The sequence below is a fragment of the Rutilus rutilus genome (assembly GCF_951802725.1).
Source record: "Rutilus rutilus genome assembly, chromosome: 20".
In the NCBI taxonomy this organism is placed as follows: Eukaryota; Metazoa; Chordata; class Actinopteri; order Cypriniformes; family Leuciscidae; genus Rutilus; species Rutilus rutilus.
In genome coordinates, this window is record NC_140225.1 from 27234874 (window position 1) to 27260264 (window position 25391).

The 25391-nt window shown below is 37.3% G+C and overlaps 2 protein-coding genes across 2 annotated transcripts in view; one reads left to right on the plus strand and one right to left on the minus strand.

Moving 5' to 3' along the window:
- Window positions 1–1268: 1268 nt before the first annotated feature.
- Window positions 1269–25391, minus strand: part of mcph1 (microcephalin 1) — a 105982-nt gene continuing 81859 nt past the window's right edge. The window contains exons 14-15 of the mRNA XM_084390753.1: window positions 3292–3529; window positions 1269–1650 (exon numbers count right to left, since the gene is read on the minus strand). Coding sequence (XP_084246879.1) covers window positions 1598–1650; window positions 3292–3529 — 291 coding nt within the window. The 3' untranslated portion in view covers window positions 1269–1597. The remainder of the gene's footprint in view (window positions 1651–3291; window positions 3530–25391) is intronic.
- The window catches only part of angpt2a (angiopoietin 2a), a 30454-nt gene continuing 24642 nt past the window's right edge, over window positions 19580–25391 (plus strand). Inside the window, exon 1 of the mRNA XM_084390754.1 lies at window positions 19580–19924. Within this exon, the coding sequence (XP_084246880.1) occupies window positions 19649–19924 (276 nt within the window). The 5' untranslated portion in view covers window positions 19580–19648. The remainder of the gene's footprint in view (window positions 19925–25391) is intronic.

A 25391-nucleotide genomic window follows, 5' to 3' on the forward strand; every position in this document is an offset into this window, starting at 1 on the left:
TACGTGCCATCCAGAAACTTGCGCTCTGCAAGTGAACGCCGTCTTGTGGTGCCATCTCAAAGAGGCACTAAATCTCTTTCTCTGACCTTTTCCTTGACTGTTCCCTGCTGGTGGAATGATCTGCCCAACCCAACCAGAGCAGCTGAGTCCTTAGCCATTTTCAAGAAATGGCTGAAGACGCATCTTTTTCGGCAACACTTGATCCATTAATACTAACACTTTATCTTCTATTCTATATCTATTATCTTTAAAAAAATAAAATAATAATAATAATAAAAAATACAGGTACTGCGTTAGATTAAACTGGGAAGGGTCATAGCACTTGCATATTGTTGTCCTATTGTTAGTTTAACTGCTTCTATTGTTCTCATTTGTAAGTTGCTTTGGATAAAAGCATCTGCTAAATGAATAAAGGTAAATGTAAAATCACATACTGTTTGTTTAATCGGTATTTCTTTTCATTAGTAACAAAAAAAACCCCAATATAATTCTTATTCACAGTGATTAAATATTAAACGAAAAGATTGCACAACTACTAATTGGGTGGCGATGTGCACAATTTAAATCACCGGTATTTATATAGCGCTTTATACAATAATTTCAAAGCAGCTTTACAGTGATAACAGGAAAATTTTGCATTTCGGCTGTTATTCAGCTGAAGTCAGTTCAGTGTTGATTCAGTTCCATTGTAAAGATAATCAATTATTGAATAATAGTACACAATAATAGCAGCGTTGACGGGCCCAAGCCCTGGCGTCATTATTAACCTTATAATTAAACTTTATGTTGTCAGTGCACTACAAAAAACTGGTTCTATGCCTTTATTTTTTCATAAAACTGATAGAAACAGACCCAGGGATAGGCAACGCCTGGAGTGTCGCTGTCCTGCAGAGTTTAGCTCCAACCCTAATTAATCACATCTGAACAAGCTAATCAATGTCAATAAAATAAAACAAAACGTCATTGCAATAAGAATATTAGTGGATGTAGCGGCACAATATAATTACCGTAAAGGACCCTGAGCGCTTGTGGTGGGAACTGCTCCTTTGTTTTAACATGCTACTCACTTTGATCTGTAGAAACGGTAAAATGACGCAATTATGTTCCTCGGTGTGGATGGACTTCCATTTGAATAACACTGCGAAATGCCATCTAAACAAACATTCTTTACATGGCCAGGCGGGCAAAAAAAGAGAACTGTAACATCCTTACTGACAAGTCAGACAAGTATTTGACAGTCAACTTTTACATTATCAGACAAGACACAGTCAAGTTTGTCAATTTTATTTTCAACAGTGCCTTGTACAACCATGGTACATTCAGGCGAACATGTACTCTTTACTCTCAACCACCTTTACATTTATTGCAAGTATGTTTTAAGCTTTTACAGTCATAGTTTTATTAAATTGCTTGTTACAAATAAACACACAGTAACATAAGAAATCTAAATAATAAGACAGTAACACTGCACTACTTAAGTTGCCAAAAACACATAATACAATATAAATGTTTAATAATAGTAGCTACACAGATTACAAATAATAATAAAGTCACAGCCAATTTCTACAACTTCAGGAGTATCAAATTCCAGGGATCTTCATTCCAAGACATAATTTTTATATGGGAGTAGTATGAGATGGGTGACACTGTCTGAAAAGCATAAAAACATTAGTAATATAAAATATATAAGCTTGATTGATATCACTTTCTCATGTCTGATACCATTATCTTGAGTATCTGCAGATAACGATACGTTTTTTTCTTGTTTAATCAGTTTAGAACATCTATACCTCACCTAACTACACACTACTGCTTTATAAAAAAAAGAGATAAACACACACAACATCTGGTAAAAACTTAATTTTAAAAACTGCAGTAAAACAGTAAAAACATTTGGAGATAATTTTAAGCAAAATGGTTGAAAGCCCATAAATACAATAATTTGTGACAATCGCTTATTACTTTTGACCAACATGTGGCACTGAAACCAAATTGATCTGGCATGGTCAGTCCAGTGACAATTACACGCATACAGTTTGTTGTCAATATGTAATTATTTCCAGAGATACATTCTCAGATACAGTTTGCATACTGCGATCAAATTCGTTGATGCAGAGTACGAAAACGATTTTATCAACACAAAATCCATAACTTTTCGCTGACATGGTCTGAAGATGATCTGACTCAAATTTCGTGAAAATCAGATAAACGTTCCAAAAGGAGTTAAAAAAACGTTTTTTAAAGAAAAGAAAAACGGCGGATTGGAAGTTCGACCGACTCTGGCAAAATAGTTTTTTTATATCTATGTTTAAAGATATAGCCTCATGTCCACTTTGGCATGCTCTTTTGTTTGGGAGTTATTCGAAAATGGTTTGACTAATCAACTTAAATTTTTGTGTCGGCATGGTCTGGAGACGATCTGTTTCAATTTTCATGAACATCGAACATATGGTCAAGGAGGAGTTCGAAAAAGTAGGTTTTTCAGACAATTCAAAATGCGCATAAATATAACAAAAGGTGAAACCATTTACTGATGCTCAAGAAGGCAACTCAATGCATATAAATACACTTTTGAACAGTATGTGTAGATTTTAAGATACTTAAGATAATTACAAGCTCTTAATATTTTAACAATGATTATTAATGTTGAGGGTAGGGCTGTGCAAATAATTTAATTTCGATTTCGGCTCCCAAGGATCACCAAAATAGTACAATCAAGTAAAAATTATTATTTTGCCACGTTCTGTTTTGCAAGAACACTCTTATTTTGTCTTGTGTTCTGAATGACACGCGCACGCGCACTTCCGCCCCTCCCGAAGCCGTAAACTCTCTGTGAATGTTTAAACTGATAAGACTTAAAGAAGTGAAAATTATCAACTTTAGTTATGATGCAGTACTGGCCTGATTGTGCAAGTGACAATTCCGTCATGTCCCGACTCCTAAACGCGAGAGTGTAGTTTTCAACGCTTGCTTTGTCCAACCCATTTTGAGTGACAGAGAGAGAGAGAAGACGCAGCACCGCTGAACACTCACGCGGTTTGTGAAATTGCATAATCGTGATTTCAATACTGACCAAAATAATCGTGATTATGATTTTTTCCATAATCGAGCAGCACTAGCTGAGGGTTATTAATGGTGTGCAGTTTTGTAGAGGCTAGCAATAGCAATCTAGCTTTGAAAGCATAAAAGTGTCCCTTAATGTCCTGTGGCACACATGGATTTTGTTTAGGGTGCGTTATGGTGATAATACATCACTCGTTGCTCATCGTTATCATTAATAGGCCATCCTACCTAAAATCCACTGTTCAGAAAGACTGTGGCTCCCCTCTGGTTTCTTGCCATTATACTCTCCAATACAGATCCCGGCCTGCCGCACACTCCGGCACACAGTTCCTCCACACAGCTGGATGAGTTCTGTTAGGCTGCTGCAGGGGGGCTGGGAGTGTGGGGACACAAACATGGGCAGCTGCTTCTGGAACAGGTCCTGCTGATGTTCCCCAGCAGAGAGATGCTGCTGCAGTCGGCATATCTGGAAAAACAGAAAATATTATTCCAACCCATGTTCTTTTTCCAAATATTTTGGGTAACATGAGCCCAAACACCAGGGGTCTCAAACTAAAATTGCAGCACTTGACTGACATTTACAACAGACATTTACTCACAGGAGGGCCATTTCAACATTCAAGTACAAGAAAGTGCAATATTTCTGATAATATACTTTTTAAATGCTATTACTTACATACTTTTGTCATATTTAAAAAAAAATAAAACTAATAATTGCTGTATACATTTTATATGCATTAGATTATTTTACAGTTAGTGCAATTTTTTTCCTTTTTAAAACTAATTGAAACCTTGCATTGAACTAACAAATGCAATCCCTTAATATATTTGTACTTCATTCTATTTCTTGCCAGACACCTGAAAGCTTCTGCTCACACTGATCCACATTTGCTCTGATGGAGGTCACAGTTGAAACCCATAGTACAGCTTCTAAATGGGCACCACCAAACCAAGATATGTATTTGCATTTATTAAAGCTCAAAGTTGAAAAAAAAAGAAATATATATATCACAGACATGTACTCAAAAAGGCATTTTACCTGACTGAACACATTGGACAGCTCTGGGAAGAATAGAAGTAATTCTTGAAAAAATTTTTCCATTTGCAACACACGGGACACACTGCACATCAGCTAAAAAGGGGTCTGCAAAAAGCTGGAAAGTGTCACAGTGTGCCCTGATGTCAGCAATAGACTATTAAAATTCCTGGACAGGGACATGCACAGGGCTATGGGGCTCATGGGTTGAGGTGCACCTCCAGCAGGCAGAGTACAGTATAATGGCGGAGTGGATTTTAATCCACACTAAATGCATTCTGTAATGTCTCTGCTGCTCCAGATTTACTCTGGGGTTTCCATTTCTCGCACGCACCCCGACCACGCTCCAAGTTCCTAACGCTCCTCCATCGTATTGTGGTGGATTTTTAATAGATAAAATAGTAAACTGTATATTAAACTAACCATGTTTCTAACATCTAACCTTACTTCCCTTATTAGGCCTAACATGCTAACACTTTAAAACACAATGTACTAAAACATTCTGGCCTGTGTTTTTGAATGTTGTATGTTGTGTTGTGTGAGTGTAAAAATAACAAATATGGGAAATGAAACTAGACAGATGTCTAAACTTGAAACCAAGAGTTTGGTTCTACCTGGTAACAGAAGGGTTTGTCTATGAAAACCAATCAAATTGTGGGGAAATTATGTAATGCAGCATGACATTTTTGCCCTACCTCCTTATTCTATAAAAACGGTTGTATTCTTTTAGCTGGTGGGATTCTCAATGGAATTTGTCTGAGATCCTCCGGCCTTGCTTCTTCTTGGGGGAGAGTCTCTGAGAACTGCTCAAGAGATCCTCCGGCCATGATTAAAGCATTTAGAGGACATTTGCAGAAGTCTGTTTGTCGATTATTCCTGCGCAGGAAGAAAGCTAGTTAGGTAGACTATATATTGGAGACGACCCAGGTAGACTACATAGGGAACGTCGATTGGAGACGACCCAGGTAGTTAGGTTTAGGGAAAAATCTACGACAGTGTCGACATACATTTTACATTCTAGTTTATAGTGAATCTGCAGAAACTCCTTGACGGAGTTTGTTTTTGATAGTAGTGCTTTGCTCCTTTTCTGCCGTTTATTAAACTCTTTTCTGTGTCACAGAATGAACAAGCGGACTAGAGGAGACCAGTGCTTCATAATTAATCTTATATGAACGTAATCACGATTTCTGCTTTTCATGGTTATGCTAGCAAGCAAAATATTGATAAATATATTGGCGTTTATTCTCATTATAGGCTGTTAATGATAGATCAACACAAAGTCTTGTTAACTTGACTTGTCCTAAACTCTGCAGGCGAGGGTGATTTTTCCCACACAGCTCACACTGAACTCAGCAGACTACATGTTGCAAAACAATAACGCACCATAAACCTATTTGTCAACATGATCTTTTGTAATACATACATTTATGAAGCAGCACAAAATACTGATGTGAACTAATCACACGGTGCTTGAAAAGTCTATTGGGATTGATGTAGAATGAATGGGTCTTAAACCCAGTACAGGAAAGCTCTCTCAGTCTGAAAATGTAAGCATTTATTCTGCAATTTGAGGTTTATGGACAAGTCAGGCCCAGATACATCCATCTTTAGAGTCCTGTGCTGCATGACCAACCTCACCCTGCGAGCCACCAAGATGACGGCCGTGCAAAGAGCAGCCTAGTGGCCCTTGATCACCACCTCTGGCTGAACTTGTTGGAGATCAAATGAGCGGACAAAACGGCTCTCCTTGATTTCCCGGTTTTCTGACTGGCCTTTTTGGCTCTGCAGTAGACCGCTTCAACGAATGCTTCACTACGGCTCAAACGTCATCGCATCATTTCCTGCATCAACCAGTGCGTTAAAGGTGCTATAAGCGATCTCGGTTGGCGTAACCCTTTTGTTGATGTTTGAATTATTATCAAACAAAACGGAGGCTAGCTAGACCCTCCCTCCTCCTCATCCGCGCACTAACCCCCGAACCCCACCCCCACATCATTCTTGTCGGTTATTGGCTGGAACAGTTTGTTATGTTTCGTGGTGCGGGTCGCTCTGTTTGTTGCTCAGTTTGTTTTTGCTGCAGTTTGTGGAGCGTGGGCTGTCTGCAGAGACCGTGTTTTTTTACAGTGTGTTCAGGGGACAGGCAGCTAGCGGATAGTGAGGAGATGTTTGCGGTATGTGAAAAAAAATGTTTTAGCCTAAAAAACGCGTGAGATCGCTTATAGCACCTTTAAGCGCAACCCCTTCCCAAAGCGCCACGGCCCTCACCTCCAAGCGCCTGTTCAGTTCCAGGCAGTGTTTGTTGCTAGTGCTGTTATTGTCCCTATGAGTGTGTGTGCTATAAAGTAGTAACCGCTGTTTCAGCGGATAACCGCTGTTTCAGCGGATAACCCCCCCCACCTTTAACAAAAGGGCATGTCTTCTCTTCACACTCTCGCTCTCAACAGCGCAAGGGTCAGCTCCCTGCCTCAGATCTTGACATAACAAAAGTTGTTCTCCAAGTTACACAACTGTGCCAACAGGTGGGAGTATAGAACTGAATATAACTGATGGGGTGTGGTATAGATCCACCTTACTATGTTAGTTCAAATTGGCCCAGATTGTACACATTTTGGACAGAGAGTGAAGACATTACTTCTTTGTGATCGCTATAATTTGTGCAATATTGTGTGTGTTACTGATAAGAAATTAACTTATATTGATTCAATCATTTAACATTTATAATTATTTTGCTTAAAAGTGTATCTGTTATCGTTACGTTCTAACTGCTAGATGCATGACTCATCACAGTTTCACTACCACAATAGCGTCCGGTGTGATACTAAACTTCATTATTAAAACAGTTGATGTCACTGTATAGTATTCTGTTTGCGCCTATCTTTATCTGTCTGTCTTTAAGACGCCATTTTAATCATCGTAGTCTTAGTAAACTGCGTCATTAGTTTTCCTCTCTGTGTCACTCAATGTATATTGATAAGAAATGTTATTTATATACAGTATGTAAAGATGTGTAATTTAATTCAGTGATAGTGTTGCCAACCAAGTGTGCCTTCCAGCCTAAAAAAACAAAACAGAGGAATCTGCTGAAATAATGTCAAGGGGGGATTTTAAAGTGATGAACCACTGGACACTTGATAGTTTAAACCCTGTTAGGTCCGTGTACTTTTTGGTCATTTCATTTCCTGTTTGGAATGGAATAACGAGAAATGAAAACCAGCTCGTTTATTTGTTTTTTAGTTTAGTTTAAAAAACGAAAAATGAGATTGTATGCACGCGTAGCCTCAGTTCACATGAAAAGAAAGAGACAGAAAAGAGAGAAACTGTAAGTGAACGTATACTGACAAAATTACCAGGTTTGGGATTAATTAAATCATGTCGGTTGAAGAGCACGGCATACCTTTAAAATGTTATTAGTTTTATTATAAAACTAATAAAATTTTATTACATACTGAATTGGTCGATGTTTCTCTGAGTTTTCTTTATTATGTTGGCTTGAAAAAGCTAGCATATCAGAAAACAAGGTACAAAAGCTGTCACTGTGGCGGTACCTTTTCAAAAGGTACACCTTTGTACCTAAAGAGTGCATATAAGTCCCTCAAAGTTATATATTGGTACCATACATATTAGTACCTAAATGGTACATATTAGAACCCTTTTGAAGGGTACTGTCCCAGTGACAGCTTTTGTACCTTTTTTTCTGAGAGTGTATGTTTAAACATTATTATTATGAGAAATTGACTCCGCCTAGAACTTAAATGCATCACCAAACTCAGCTCAGACCTTCACACTGGTCTGACTCGCTAATATCTTTTCTAACTAGTGGTCTGGTCAGACTGACTTCCCCAAAAAATCCATTGACTTGCCTGTGTTATCTGAGCAATGAAGGCAGTAATACTTAATGCTGTCCACTAGAGGGGGCGACAGGATAATACGTCTTTTCTACTCTTTCCCTGTTTGCATCAGTTTAAATGACAAATAAACGCATGAATTTCATTCATAAATAGGCATTATCTGTGTATGAGAACCAGCTTTACACTTCAAGATCTATCTATCTATCTATCTATCTATCTATCTATCTATCTATCTATCTGTCTATCTATCTGTCTATCTATCTATCTATCTATCTATCTATCTATCTATCTATCTATCTATCTATCTATCTATCTATCTATCTATCTATCTATCTATCTATCTATCTATCTATCTATCTATCTATCTACAGTGCTATGCATAAGTTTAGACACCCATACTAAAGTTGACTAAAAAGAGGAATAAAAAATCATCTTTTGGAAATTGAACTTAATGCCTTAATTTAAAAAATTAGGAAAAATTCAACCTTTAAGGACACCAATTTTCTTTGTGAATGAATAATGTATCGTAAATAAATAAATGTTCTTCCTTAAAATACATGGTGCATAAGTGTGTACACCCCTATGTTAAATTCCCATAGAGGTAGGCAGATTTTTATTTTTAAAGGCCAGTTACTTCATGGATCCAGGATACTATGCATCCTGATAAAGTTCCCTTGGCCTTTGGAATTAAAATAGCCCCACATCATCACATAGCCTTCACCATACCTAGAGATTGGCATGGTTTTATTTCAGTTAGCCTAATAGCTAGTTTCTAGATCTTGTGGAAAGTACCCCATGCCAATCTCTAGGTATGGTGAAGGCTATGTGATGATGTGGGGCTATTTTAATTCCAAAGGCCAAGGGAACTTTATCAGGATGCATAGTATCCTAAAAAATTATTTTTTTTAAATACTTAAAAATAAAAATCTGCCTGCCTCTATGGGAATTTAACATAGGGGTGTCCAAACTTATGCACCCTGTATTTTAAGGAAGAACATTTATTTATTTACGATACATTATTCATTCACAAAGAAAATTGGTGTCCTTAAAGGTTGGATTTTTCCTAATTTTTTAAATTAAGGCATTAAGTTCAATTTCCAAAAGATGATTTTTTATTCCTCTTTTTAGTCAACTTTAGCATGGGTGTCTAAACTTATGCATAGCACTGTATCTATCTATCTATCTATCTATCTGTCTATCTGTCTGTCTGTCTGTCTGTCTGTCGGACTATAACAAACCATCTTTTTTAAACTGTTATTTAAAACGGTGGTCTGCTATATTTCACAAAGGAAGCCCATTTGTGCGGTCGTTGGCGTTATACAAGAAGGTCGATATTCTGAATATGAGCCTACTGTAAAATTAGATGTCTTAAAAATTCGGATTGATCATTGCAGAGTTATTCCAGACGCCTCCCGGTGCTATTCGGATTGGAATTGTGTAATCACAGATTATGAACAGATGTTTTACACAACAAGGATATATTCCCATTGGGTTGTTGGGTTTTCAACTTTAGACATAATTTTTTAACTTTTATAGCTACTGTACAAACTGTGTTAAACTTAGCTAACTCTAATGTAACAGTTATGGGTAGGTCATCTACGCATATGTTACGGACATATCATGGTACAGTTCAGCCTATTATTGATTTTTATTTCCACTTCCCTTTTATCCAAAGAGATATTTGAACTATTTGCACTGTATTTGTCAATGGGAAATACATCATGCTAAAATAATCTGTCATTTACTGTGGCTCACATTAATGGAGTCACACTTGCAAGTCGCAGCAGCACGAATTACGTGAACAGCAACATAGTCTGCTTCAAATATTGTGCGTAGTTAACAGTGAGTGGTGGTTTCAGACATTATTTTACAGAAAGAAAAGCTCGTAGCTTACTGAAGGCGGAGCGGTTTGATATAGTATGACCAATCAGATGAAAGGGGCGTTTCAGCACCGCCCACGTGTGCAAATGAAATATTGAACCCATAAACCGATTTGTAAACCACAAACGAAAAATGAAAAATCGAGCCAAAATCTCATTTTTCGTTTTTTAAACTAAACTAAAAAACGAATAAACGAGCTGGTTTTCATTTCTCGTTATTCCATTCCAAACAGGAAATGAAATGACCAAAAAGTACACGGACCCTGTTAACAGGAGTTAAGGTAAATAGTTCTGACCTGAAGGAATATAGGATCACAAAAATGTGATATGTATTTTGCTTCAATATGTTTTTTGTTACAGATGAACAAGTGTGATCTCAACCTGTTGAGATCTACAGTGGAAGGATCTACAGTGGACACCTTTGAGGCCATTTTGCACCCTTCTGCTCTAGGGCAGAGGTATTCAATCCTGCTCCTGGAGGACCACTGTGTTTAGTTCCAACTCCAATCAAACACACCTGAATCAGCTCATCAAGCTCTTCACGATCATTTGAAAATACAAAGGCATGTGTGCTGAAGAAGGTTGGAACTAAACACTGCAGGACAGTGGCCCTCCAGGAGCAGGATTGAAGACCTCTGCTCTAGGGGGTGCTCTAGTCCAGTGTTTCCCAACCTTTTTTCAGTCAAGGCACCCTTTGAAAATTTTAAAAAATGTGTGGCACCCTAAACTAGTGTTGTCACGAGACTACTTTGATACTATACCTTGAAATGTATCAATTTTCAATACCACAGGGAAGAACTGCCATATAGGCCTACTTAGAGTTCTCAACGGGCCTGAAAATGACAACCCGACCCGACCCGGCCCATGGCTTTTAAAGCCCGGACCCGATGTAACCCGACACATAAACATGAATTATCTGCCCGAACCCGGCCCGCGGCCCGACGCCGCGTCGGATTTTTTTTCTCTCTCATACACGTATTATCATGACCAGCAGACGGGAATTCAAATCAGCCTTTAATGTTCACGCCTTTTAACAATACAAACAACTGAAACAATAAACTTTAAATATATAAATAGGCTGTAGTAGCGACGGTGAATTCACCTGCGGCAAGTTTACTTCTCACCAACTCCATCTTCTTCTCCAGGCTATAAAGGCGCGCAGCCGCGCACGCAGCGGCGTCAGGTCTGCCCCCGCCCCTCTCCATGATGCACGTTACGCAGCAGCCAGACTTTCTTTACGGTGAACAGCAGCGATGATTAATAAATGTTTTTTTTTTAGTTTTTTTTTTTACTGAGCGGATTAAGCCCGAGGTCCGACCCGACCCGAGTCATTTGATTATATTTTCGACCCGAACCCGGCCCGAACCCGCGGGTCCCGTCGGGTTTGTCGGGCCGACCCGACCCGTTGAGAACTCTAGGCCTACTGTCATATAGATATTTTTAATATTATCTTTTTTTTTTTTTTTGTCCATCCATGTAAAGTCTAGGAAATCATTAATTTCTTCTGAAGAGATTACTTTACATGATGACATATTTAATTAAGGCTTTTATTCATATATAAACATTGAGTGAGCAAACATTTAGGTGAGATTTGCAATGGTAATTGAGCAGTGTATTTGTGTTTTTATATTGGGATAATTTTGTTATAATTGCACAAGATAGCTTGTTTTTAATATATTTTATGTAATAATTTCACAGTTAATCTCCAAATGAATGTAGAAACAACAAAGACAGTACATTTCAAATAATTGTTTAATGGCATCTTTTTATGAATGGAGTGTTATTTGATTCTGATGTCACTGCTGCACATGTGGATCCCACACGCGTCCCATTTTCTCACAGCTCTTAACGGTCATTTAAGACTTTATTTAACTCATTTAAGACTGCTCTCATGAGGATACTCAAAGCGAAAGCGCGAAAGAGAAGTCGATTCTGGCGCGCATCGTTCTGTGCGTCGTGTGTGTCAGCATCACAGACAGCGCATTTTCTTTTGTATTTTCTCGCTTGCATGGTTTAAAAGCATTTGCATGAAGAAGAACGTGATTATATAATGTAACGCTAGCCAAAGGATGACAGAAAAAAAAAAAAAACGGATGCTGCTTTAATTGCGTTAAATATTTTTAACGCGTTAAACTGAAAAACATTAATCGCACGTGTTACCGTTGACAGCAGCACGGACATAACCGATGTGTTTATGTGAATACGCGGCAAGACGGACGTTGTGACAACGGTGTATTTGACCGTAAGCGCAACAATGAAAAATAGGCAGCTTTATGTGGACGCACTGGGAATGAGGCACGGGAATAAAATCACGCGCAAGCGCAACCTCCGCAATTCAACGACGAAAACTTATGATTTGCATTTTTATTATAAATTTGTGCGCATTATTTGTTGTTATTAGAGACTTCAGACGATCCGAGATTGATGGTAAAATGTTTTAGTTTTTTTTTTACACATTTTAGCAATTTTTAAATGTTTGATGGAGTTTTTACACGGCACCCCTGCTCTCGCCAGAAGGCACCCCGGTTGGGAAACGCTGCTCTAGTCATGTAGTCGGCTACTTCAACCACTAGTAGGTGCTGTCAGAAGCCATCGATTAATCGACCGTGCAATAACCATAACTTCATGTAGACACTATTGTTTTTCTTAATGCAAACCAGTGAACCATGACCGCAACCAATGACGGACACAACCGATGATGACAGGAAATAGACTAGGCCTACATTAATTTTGTCTTATTTTATCAGAAACTATTTTGAACCGGTTGAGTGAAGATCTAAGTGATGCAAGTACAGATCTGTTATTTACTGTTACAATACAGTTTTTTGTAGGTTATTTTACACCTGTGAAATTTTATATGAGGTGGCTAATGTTGTATAATAACTAACTGCCAACTGTTAAAATTAATTTTATTAATGACTGTATATGTGTATGTACGTATTATTTTCCCGGTGAGTTGGCTTTAAATAAGGTTTTATATAAGGAGAAATGTCTTGCGTAAAAATGCAGATGTCAAGGCTATGTGTTGCATGCCAATTTACATGTTATTTTTCCTGTTAAAAACAAAATGAAACCTGTTATTTTAATGATTTTACAACACGTAAAAAACGCAATTGTTGAAAACATTGTGCCAATTAATAAACACTTGTTTGACTTATTTTTATGTCCCTTTTTAGAGGTAACAAACCATGAGTACTCGTGTAACTCGGGTATTGTTTTGACGAGTCACACCGTGTCTATACCAGACGCCAAATCCCCGACAGTAAACCTATGCCTCGTTATATTTATGACGTACTCCAAGCACTTGTGATAGGAAGGACAAATGAATTTACAACGGTTGCTTTGTCGCGTCCAGTGTAGACAGCTTGTAGCATTACGCAACGCGTCAACGGTCACGTCTGGTGTAGACACGGTAATCGACGAGGAGAAATCAATAGTCGTGCAACCCCTATTTGTAGAATTGTGAAAGGGCAACTGTGCAGTCTTAATTTATGGCAGCATACTTTAAAAATTACTTCTTGAATATCTACCACTGCTACTGCAGTGGACATGTGTAATTCATCGATAAATACATCATTTTGGAAAAATAGATTTTGGGAATGTTCTTGGTTTGGAGAGAAAATGACATTGAAGGGATAGTTGATGTATTTTTAGATGGTCCACTGCAGTAGTAGTGGTAGATATTAAAGAAGTAATTTTAAAGTATGCTGTCATAAATAAGACTGTACAGTTGCCCTGTCACAATTGTACAAGCACAACTTTTTTTCTTTTAAGATTTTTTTCTTTGTTTTAATTGATGCATTAAAGGGTTAAATGGAGTTTCCATATTAATGTTTTATTTAACAATGTTTTTCAGTGTGAGCAGGTCTCTAGTGTAATGAAAGGAAAAAATAGCCTCCCAAACCTGTAAATGACAAACTCTCTCATCAGAATAAAATGGACAGAGCTTTTGCACGTTGTAAACGCTGTTTAAGAAAAAGAAGGTCATTGTGTAATTTCCTTCCTCCTGCAACTTCCTTGTGACATTAAATGACTAACACAAACAGGAGCCCTCCCAAACATGTAATACGGGAAAATTATTCATCCCCTGCACCTGAGCGATGGCCGTCATTTCTTTGCCTTTTCTGCACTGATTTTATGTGAGGGGTGTGTATGTGTGTGTGTGATTGATTCTGATTCAAGATGATTCTGAGCTGTAGTGACATTCCAGAAACAGGAATGTCGTCTACTAGCTACCAAATAGTACAGCCACTGGTGACATGCAGCAACAAAGTTACTAATACTGTGATCACTCAGAAGGATATACAGGATTTACCTTCACACATTTTACTCCCACCATTATTATTTCTTCAAATAATAAATATTAAAGATGATAATAGTATTACAAAAAATTACACAGGTCTGACATTTGATACATTGATTTGTCAAAAGTAAAACAAGAAAAATAAATAAAAAAAAACCTTGTTTTCTGGTGTGCATTTCTCTACTGAAAACTGCAGTCGTAGAAATTTGTTTGGTCAAATTTACTTTGTAAAGTCAAATTTAATACTTTTTAAGACCTTTTTAAGACCCGAAGAAATCAAAATTAATACCATGCATTAGGGGTGTACAATATTGACAAAATATGTCTCGATATTGTAAAAGTTTTGTTGATAATAATTAGATAATATTTTACTGATTGTGTTTTTGTGCTTGGTACCATGGCTGGTTTAGGCCTGTTGTTGAAAGCTGACTGACGAAGACATTCATATTTTTCATATTCTATGCAGTGGTCAGTTCACAGCAGTGACAGAAATTAAATTTTTTTATTAAGGGGTAATATTTGCCATCTTAAATTGATTTCCAGGGGCATTTTCACCTATATATGGACATTTGTAGATGTATGCATCACCTTTTATGTCAAATTCTAACATTCAAATTAAATTATATTAGATTAGAATAATTACACAATACCACTGTTACCAGTCAAATTAAATCATTAAATCAAAATCCATCTTTGCAGTGCAGAGGTGACACAAAAGTGGCATCAGATCTGGCATTAATATATTTACACTGCATTTACAATTGCATAAATAAAGCTACAAGATTGTTAAATATGAACTGATTTCTAATTTTAACGTTCTAATTAAAGGGTAGGCTACTCTAAATGTGAAACTAAAACTGCCAGTAGGTGGCGGCAATTAAGTCACTGTCTTAAAGGGATACTCCACTTTTTTTGGAAATAGGCTCATTTTACAACTCCCCCAGAGTTAAACAGTTGAGTTTTATCATTTTGGAATCCATTCAGCCGATCTCCGGGTCTGGCGGTACCACTTTTAGCATAGCTTAGCATAATGAATTGAACCGGACAAGACCATTAGCAACTCTCTCAAAAAAATTAACAAAGAGTTTCGATATTTTTCCTATTTAAAACTTGACTCTTCTGTAGTTACATCGTGTACTAAGACCGACGGAAAATGTAAAGTTGCGATTTTCTAGGCTGATATGGCTAGGAACTATACTCTCATTCCTGCGTAATAATCAAGAACCTTTGCTGCAGTACCATGAGTCCAGCAGGCGTAATGATATGACGCAGCGCCTGATAATAGTCCCCAGCTCGGTAGCCTATTATCAGGCGGCATGCGCTGCGTCATATCATTACGCCTGCTTCACCCATGGTACTGCAGCAAAGTTTCTTGATTATTACGCAGGAATGAGAGTTTGGAATCGAAACTCTTTGTTCATTTTTTTGAGAGAGATGCTAATGGTCTTGTCCGGTTCAATTAATTATGCTAAGCTATGCTAAAAGTGGGACCCCCAGACCCGGAGATCGGCTGAATGGATTCGAAAACGGTAAAACTCAACTGTTTAACTCTGGGGGAGTTGTAAAATGAGCCTATTTCCAAAAAAAGTGGAGTATCCCTTTAATAAGTGAGTTGAGGGAGTCATTCATTCAACCGATTTGTTCAAACGGCTGATTCATTCGGGAAAGAAGCAAGTGATTGTTCATTGAATCATTAAATTGATTCGTTCAAAACACGGATTCCAGTCAAAAAAAAAATCATCGCTGTCTGTTGCATTGAGACTCTGCTATGGCTTCATTTTGAAATTCTCCTCAGCGAAATAAAGGGAAAACAAACAATATTGACAATATTGTTTATAAAATTTAACTCACAATGTTAATTTATTGTTAATTTAACTGTTATATAAAATAAATAATCACATTTGCAACTGTGCACGGGAAAACGGAAGTCTTGCTGATGTGATATTGTAGGCCTATGACAACAACATAATATGATATAAATATGAGACAAAAACTCATTTGGGAACATAGCCTAACGTTACCTATAATTGCACACATCACGCAGTGATGGCACGAGAGACAAAAGCGATGTCAGCTCGCAGTGCCTCGTACATCGTTAAAACAATGATTACAATATCATAATAGACAATACACGTCGCACACCACTACACACAAAGAATTAATTTAGAACTGAACTGACATTCACCAACTCGCTTCTCCTTCTCTCCTCCTGTTTCGCGTGCAGGAGACAGACGTAATGCTGCCGTGAATGTGACGCGCAATGTCACGTGAACAAGCAAATCCACAAAGAAAGAAAAAAAAAAAAAAAAAAGTACGCTAATTAGATGTTTCTAATTTGGAAACCATTTAGATATGTGTAAGTCAAATTGCCATCGAAAATGTAAGACCTTTCATAAGTAAAAATAAGACTTTTTAAGGCCTTAAATTAAAAAAATCGAATTTAAGACTTTTTAAGGATCCGCGGCCGGCCCTGGACAGATGAAAAATGCTGCCTCAACCACAGGATATGGCGGTAGGAGGGCAAATACTTGTGTCATAGTCCTGTCTATAACTGATATACCTTCATCTGACGATGCAACATAGATGCATCATTCACTGCCAATTATATCCAGGTTTTTTAATTTAGGTTTGAAGGTAGTAAAGCATGTGTTATAGGCTATTAGGGAAATATACTTTTGCCAAAGAAGACCTATTACTTCAAATAAATGTTGATTTAAAAGAAGCCTACTTCAGTGTAATATGTTACCACTTCATCATGCTTAACAATGAGAATTTCAATCATTTTAATGCGACTACCAGTTGTGACGAATAGAAGCTCAACTAGTTTCAGTGAAAATAAAAGCTCAAGGGTTTATCTCTTGCAAGTGCAGAAATTAGGACAAAAGTATTGTGATTTCCCTACTGTAGCATAAAATAATTATACTTGTGAAATAGTCATTTTCATTTATTTTACAGTTCATTTGGTTTACAATATATGGCTATTACTGTCATAGGAATAATAATATAAAATCATAATGATCGTATTCTAATTATTTTTCCTAAAACACCAGTGTGAATGTAATGTAGACTGAGACACTATATCAACTAAAAAGAGGGTTGAGTCCCCTTTAAATTCAGGTACAAGTCAATGCATTTTTTCTCTGTTCAATTTGAACTTTCAAATCTGAACATGGCTTTGAATTCTCAGAGTGTACTGTGTACACTATATAATGGTAGTATTCTCAAAATAAAAATCTAATTATCTTATCAAAATACCAAAAATATGTGCTTGTAAAAAGTGTTTTCTTCAGCCAGTTGAAGACACATGATCAGGATTTTACCACCTCCACCTCATTTTGAGCCAGGAAAAAAAAAAAAACCCTGATATTCCACAATCCTGTCCGTTCTATCCCATGAAAGTTGAGCTAAAAATTTTAATTTGCGGTTAGTGGTTTGTTTGTGTGTAAATGTAAATTTTTTAACAACTTTTTCCCATTCTGTTGTAATTTTAAGAATAAATATTGTAGTAATTAAATATTCAATATCCCACCTGGATTCACCCACCTACATTTCCTGTCGGTACTGAGACTTCAACCCACAACCTTCGGGTTACAAGTCCACTCTCTAACCATTAGGCCACAACTGCCCTAAAGGATCTTTAAGGATCTATATAAGGTGGTCTCAACTCTGGCCCTCGAGGTCCACTTTCCTGCAGAGTTTAGCTCCAACCTTGATCAAATTCACTTATCTATATCTTTTAGTAATCCTGAAGACATTGATTAGATTGTTCAAGGTGTGTTTGATTAGAGTTGGAACAAAACTCTGCTGGAAAGTGGACCTCGAGGGCCAGAGTTGAGAACCCCTGTTCTATATAGAACCTCTTCTTCTTTGAGTGTGTAATACTTTGAGTGTCTACACTAGAATAGAAGCTTTGATGGTCATCATAAAGCAATGTTCTCTTGGAAGTGTAATGGAAGTGACGACAAGGACATAATATCCAAGCAGAGGAGACACCCAAGGGGTTAAAAGACAAAACATCCTCTGAGCGGAATTATTTCCTCCCACAACACCTGCCTTCCCCTTCCTTCATGTCAGCTTTTCAGGCCAATATACTGTGATCATCTGAAATCAGGAAGTGCTCTTACGGACTTGCCTAATAATATTTAATTTTTATAGGTCAAATACTAATGTAGGCTGTTTGTTATTTTGAAATTTTTTTTTTACCAGTATCTGGTGGACTTTTTACGCATCTTTGAATAACTATCATAAGTTTAACACATTTAATTTTTTTTAACACCAGAGCCTTACAAAAACTGATTTGAACAGATTTCAGAAGAATTTCTCCACCAAAAAGACCATACACATATTGCTGTTGGTAATGTTGAATAAATAAAAATGCCAGAGTAAAAAAAAAAAAAAAACCGCTTTAAAACTGCTGTACAGCACAATCAACTGCTTCTCCCTTCCAAAGAAAAGCAATGACCGCTAGAAATGCATGACCATATCAGACAATATGAAAATTAAGATTATTTTTAGCAACTGCATTAATGACAATCAGGAATCATTTTAAATTCCATGATAAGAGCTTTTACAAATGTCATCTTAGTGAAAGCCAAATACTTTTATAAACAAGCAGCTTTTCATCTTTCGGCATATTACCAACATATCAATTTGAGTAACAAGTTAACCTGAAAAACTGACAAACAATATCAGATTTTCTACATTTTTTGAAGACATTTTTCCAAAACCTAAAAATGTGCTTCCAGTTTTCAATTACAAGATTCTCAGACTTTTGGAACCCACTGTATTCAAGATTTAGGACAGGAAGTGATGGTCTTGAAATGATAGTGTGAGTGACAACTGAAAGACCCTCTCTTCAAACATTCAAACGGACCAGTGCTTTGAAGAGGAGAATGTGGAAGGACAAAAGCAAAGCAAAAAACACATCTGGACATGTGGTCGTCTGGTGTGACTTGGACACTGCTGAAGCTGCATTACTTGAATTATACAGCTGCATCCTGAGTAGAGTTTTTTTTTTTTCAGCAGCAGCCTCTAAGAACAACATAAATACAACCACTGCGTCCCCGTCCTCTCTTGCCGACCAGAACCATTGTCTTGGCTTTTGTTGGAGCAGCAGATACAGGCAAGAGGGAGAGCTTAAGAGCTTCAGGGTCTGGCTGGAATGCTCTTTATCCTCCTCTTTCCAAGCAATGCTCCTCAAGTAAAGGCCATGGGTCATGGGAGGAGTCTCAGTCCTTCACAGAGGACTTGGGTAATACAACAGCCTGTTAGACTGATGAGGGATGAGTACAATCAGCCTGTGAGCGAGTGACACTCTACGACTGCTTCTGTGACACTGTCTCCTCCTCCTACTCTTGATGGCATATAAATGAGTGTGAGCACAGTCCTGGAAAAGGAGAATCAACTGGATGTAGAGACTTAGAGTCTTCATTCCTCAAACATCCATCCTCTAATAACACAGGAACAAAGATATTTACTTAAACAGGTAGAAGTAGTATTAAATATTTTCAGAACAAATATGCTGAACACCGGCACACTATTTCTAATTTATTGCCTTAGTGTTGGGGAAGCATTTACGACCAATTCAGATGCAACAGGAAAGAAGTCATACCAGATCCAGAACGGGCCATGCACCTACACTTTTCTGCTGCCAGAACCGCAGAACTGTGGAGGTCCTTCAAGTACCTATACCAACCAAGTGCAGCGAGATGACCTGGTTGACTACGACAGCTCAGTCCAAAGACTAGAACAACTAGAGACCATCATGGAGAACAACACACAATGGCTGCAAAAGGTACCAAGTTCCTCTTGTACATGACAGTAGAAAACAAGTACATAAATAGATGTGGTTTTTAAAGGTAATTTGCTTATATTTTAGGACACTTTTGTGGTTTCATTTCAGAGTTAGGTTTGTTTTGTTTATGTGAAAGTAGTTTTCTACACTTAAATGTGAATTTCACCTGAATCCACTTACAAATGGGAGTATGGTTTGCAGTTCAACTTGTGGAAGTGAATCATTACTGATGTATAATTTGCATCTTGGCAAGCCGTCACTAACACTTACTAAAAACTATTCATTTATTGTATCTCTGCTTCGCATCTCTTGAAATGCATTCACGGCAGACAAATGCAAGTGCCTATTTGTGCGTGTAAAGATTTGGTGGAAAGTTTCCGCTAGTATTCTTTGTGGTACTTGCATTGATGCAAATGTACCATGGTTCAGACCCAAATATAATGTCAAGATAGACCTCTAAGGGAAGGGGAAAAGGTGTTAGAGTTAAACGCAAGCCAAGCAAACTCAAACCAAGACTTAAGCCAGAGAGCTGTATGACTTCAGTGTGCTTTCCTCACAATGAAACAATGTAATCAGTTCAATCAAGCAGCTAAAAATCAGGAAACAACAATGAATGCTTATTTTAAAGGAATGAATGTTATTCCTTTCAATGCCATCAGTGAGGCAAGGAAGAGTTAATTCAGTTGGTAACACTTTACAATAAGGTTTCATTAATTAACATTGGTTAACTACTTTAGTTAACATGAACTAACAATGAACAATACTTCTACAGCATTTAGTCAATGGTAATTTCAACATTTACTAATACATTTTTAAAAATCCAAAGTTGTGTTTGTTAACATTATTTAATACACTGTGAACTAACATGAACAATGAACAATTAGATTTTACTGAAGTACTAACATCAACAAAGTTTAATAAATGCTTTAAAAACATATTGCTTATTATTAGTTCATATTAGCTAATGCATTAACTAATATTACCTAATGTGACCTTATTGTAAAGTGTTACCGTTCAGTTTGTTTCAGGATAATGTATATGAACATTGCAACCATGTTCGTATTCGCATCAAAATAATCAGTCCAAAACTGCCTGAACAAGGTGCTCTTGGCCAGATTGAAAATCTCTGCAGTGGTCCATGTGTGGAGAGAGAGCAATCTGACCCAAGAACCTCTTCTCATTGGTTTTGATATCATTGATGACTCATGTTAATGAAATCAAAGTTTTTATTGCTAACGATAATTTGACAATATTTTGCTTAGTGTGCTACGAATCAAACAATATCAGTATCAATTTATCATCTATTTTTGCACTGCAGAAATGGCACAGAAGGTGCATCTAAAGCAGTATTTAAATGTATTTACACAGCAATTATTTTATATACAATTTCATAATATTTTGAAATATGAAATTAAACTAAAATGAACTGTTAGGCTACATAAAAGAGATATAAAATTAAAACTGCCAGTAGATGGCGGCAAGTCACTGTCTTATTGAGTCATTGATTCATTCATTCATCCATCAAGACCGAATGGTTGATTCACCAATTTTTTTTTTTTCATCTTAGCATTTTAGAAATGTTTGCAGTGAGGATGAAACTTGTCACTCATTATTTCCATCCTGTTTGTTTGAGTCTTGGCTTGTTTCAGGAACTCAATACAGGAAAGAGATCATACAAAGATATGCACTCAACATTGTGGAGATTGAGATTTACAACAACTGTCTTATTTTTTAATAAAACTGAAAAAAGCCCATTGTGATGATGTGGTAAAATGCTAGTTAAAATGTTTATTTAATGTTAACAGCTGCTAAAATATAATTGGCAGAACATAAATGGGTGTGGTGAAACTACACACTAACGAAACATTAGAAGAACTGCATAAGGCACAAAGTGCTGCATCAAAACTATATATATAGTTTTGATGCAGCACTTTGTGGTGGGATGTGGCGGTGAGGATATTTCCCCAGGGGGCTTTTAAATCGCTAATTTGAAAGCGAAACTAAAATATGCACGTCTGCACGGGCATTCATAGTGGTGCAGAGCGAGCATTTTCAATTAATTCGTACCATAGGAATGGACCGAAAACATTCGCTCTGTTCTGGTCGCTCTGCGCCCGTGGACACGCACCATATGAATGCCCATGCGCATTTTAGTTTCACTTTCAAATTAGCGCCAATTCGGGGTCGGATTGCTTGGATGGTGATTTCAGCCTATTGTTCTTAATGAAAAACACAACAACAAAACAGTACAATGACAAATTCACTTGAATAGGTGCTTTTACATTTTGCTTTGACAAAATATTCCGCCATCATCTTGTCAGTTAGCTCTTGTGATAAATGAAATCAGACTCCTGTTGCTGATTTGTGCTGCGACTCTTGTTCGGCTCACAATATATTAAGCAGACACGTTCAGTTTTTAATTGTAGTGTCTGTTCTCTAACTGAACAATGATTTCATGATTTAAAAAAAAAAAAAATTCGACGGTGGGGGGTGGTGCCATGGTGGGCAAGTGATGTAACTGGTGTTGCTTCTGAACACCGGTAACACAGTCAACACCGACTATCTTAGAAAGCCTAGTATGTATGTATGCATGCCTAGTTCTGTCATGAAACTCTAGATGGCGCATGATGATAACGCAAGCTGATGATATTTACAGCATTAACTACTTGGAACAAGCTGATTGGTTCATGTTGCATCTGCAGCCAATGAGCTTGCGTGCTCAACATTTAAATGGCTGGTTACCATTCACTATAGCAGTTTGTAGCACGCTTTCAGAGTTCGTCTAAAACCCTCCACGTTCCCCAGCTCCACCGGTATAGATCTGCTATGGGTAACTGATATATGCTAATTGTGCAGCAGCAGTATGTCAGCGTAGCAGATCTATTCCGCCAAGACCAAATACATTAACAATGTCATATCCATTACCATTATAAAAATATCCAGAGAGTTGTCATGATATATAATAATAATATCGATCTATCGATCTATCTATCTATCTATCTATCTATATTTGCCTATACACATTTTGGATGTATAACACATGTATACTTTTTTAAATGTTTTGATATATAAAACACATCCTATATTAGATGAATCAGATGTATACAACATAAAAGTAATATTACAACTTACATCTGCAAAAAAATATTTTTTTAAACTTGACCATGCTTTTCTGAACGTATAACTAACCATAAGGCTAACCCTTCTTGTTTTGAACTTGTGCATGTTTATTGAATGTTAAATAAGTTAACAATGATACCAAGGCTGTGTTTATCATGGTGATTTGTACAGAGGCTTCGTGGATTTGCACTTAACAAGCCTAAACAGACAGTGAATGAGAGATCGACTGAGCGCGTGCGATTACCTGCATCTGTCTTTGAGGTCAAGTCTTATGTATTCATGAAAAGGTTGCTGTGTCCAAGGAAAGTGAAATATTTGTCGTATCATCATTTTAACGTTTAAGGGTATTTACCATGAATGGCGTCAGCGCTGGTCAATGCATTGAATCAATGCCATTGGTCTCTATTAAGTGAAGCATCAGCGTTACCCATGTGATGCATTGCTGGTCAGCTGAGCCTTAAAAAGTGGAGCTCAAAGTTAAAATAATTAACACCATGTTTTATTACATCTATCTTTTAATTAATCAGCGTTTTTGAAGTGTTCGTTGAATAAATGGTTTAATGACTCAAAGACAGACCCTTGCCACCACCTAGTGGCATAACAATGTAACTGCGCGCTGAATGTCTATGTGCAGAGACGAAGAGGATGATACTGATGAAATATCAGCAGAAAGCCTTTTGTCCAGTCAGATTCGAGGATCGGAACTAACTGTTATACATATAAAAATAGCCTAACAAGCTTATTGTGAGGTTTATGTTCTGTTATGTGGACACGTTTTTGTGCATGCTGACCACATCTTAAAGGAGAACTCCGGTCAATTTTAACATTGAGCTCATTTTTTTGTACATTTCGAGTGCTGTCAGTACAGAGAACAACGACAAAAATCGGTGTTGCCTACACCGAGTTATCCTCTTTTTAAAATTTGCACCCTGTTGACTTCAATGGGGCAAGTTTTAAACCTGCTTTTAGGCTATTAACATCCTTGATGTGTCATTACAAGTGCACAGATGCACACGGATGTAAAAATGATTTACATCCTGTTTTCGGTCGAAGTCCACAGTAGTCGATTGTCGAGTTCACGCGCGTTATCATAGGTACTAAACCTATGCCTTAATAAGAATGATGTTTATTCAGCCAGCGCACATACCTGTATTTGTATGTGCGCTGGCTGAATAAACACCATTCTTATTAATATCTTTCACATCTACTGCAGTCAGATTCACCCGCGTTCACTCCGAAGGAATCACTCACATGACCTGTGCACTTGTAATGACACATCAAGGATGTTAAGAGCCTAAAAGCAGGTTTAAAACTTGCCCCATTGAAGTCAACAGGGTGCAAATTTTAAAAAGAGGATAACTCGGTGTAGGCAACACCGATTTTTGTCGTTGTTCTCTGTACTGACAGCACTCCACTCGTGCACAACCCTGGCTAACCCTGCTTCTAAATTGTGAAACTTTCCTTGTGGGCTTTAGAACCATGATAACCCGGGGTTAAGCCCAGTGTAAAAGAAAGCCCTTCTGATGGAGTGTCAACTCTAGTGTAGACGGGTCCATGTACTTTTGCGTCCATTCCTTTTTTAACCACGAAAAAAGAAAGAAAAAAGAACGTTTGTTGTATTTTTAAATGCTATGTTTATAATATATTATATACTGTATATATTAAAACCGTATACATAAATTTCATGCGCAAAAAATAAAATAGACTTAATTTCAGATTTTTTTATTACATTTTGCATCTTTATAAAATTAAATAAAAAATGGACAGATTAATGTCGAAAAATAAATAAATAAATGTACAAGTTTTCTTTCGCAAAATAATTGTTTCTCCCACACTTTCGAAAGCCATGTCTCTAAAACCACAATAATACATGATTTTAATAATACTTGATTTTAAAACGGAAATGGGCATTGCAGAACACCTGTCCCAACATGGTGAGAGGAGATTGCTCCCCTCTTGTTCCTGTTAAAAAGTCAACCCATTCTCACTCACGAGGGGTCCAATACATGTCCAAAAGTAATGCTGTCACTATACTGACAGCAAATGCGCCCCCACAGCGACGCGGGACATTCTTAAAGCGCATAACGTGAAAAACGCTTAATGTGGCTTAATGTACTAAGACAGTGATATTGGAGGACCAAATTCAGCATACACCTGATTTATAAAGCATGGCCTACTATGTAGAAAATCAGATCAGGTCGAATATGAACGCAACACGCGTACACTTTCAGCGTTTTCCACTTAGAAAACTGTTACAAAGGGAATGCTTAACGTGGTTTAATTCAAGACAGTGATATTAAAAGAACAAGATCACTAGGCTACAAACATTAATAAGCTATAACTAGTT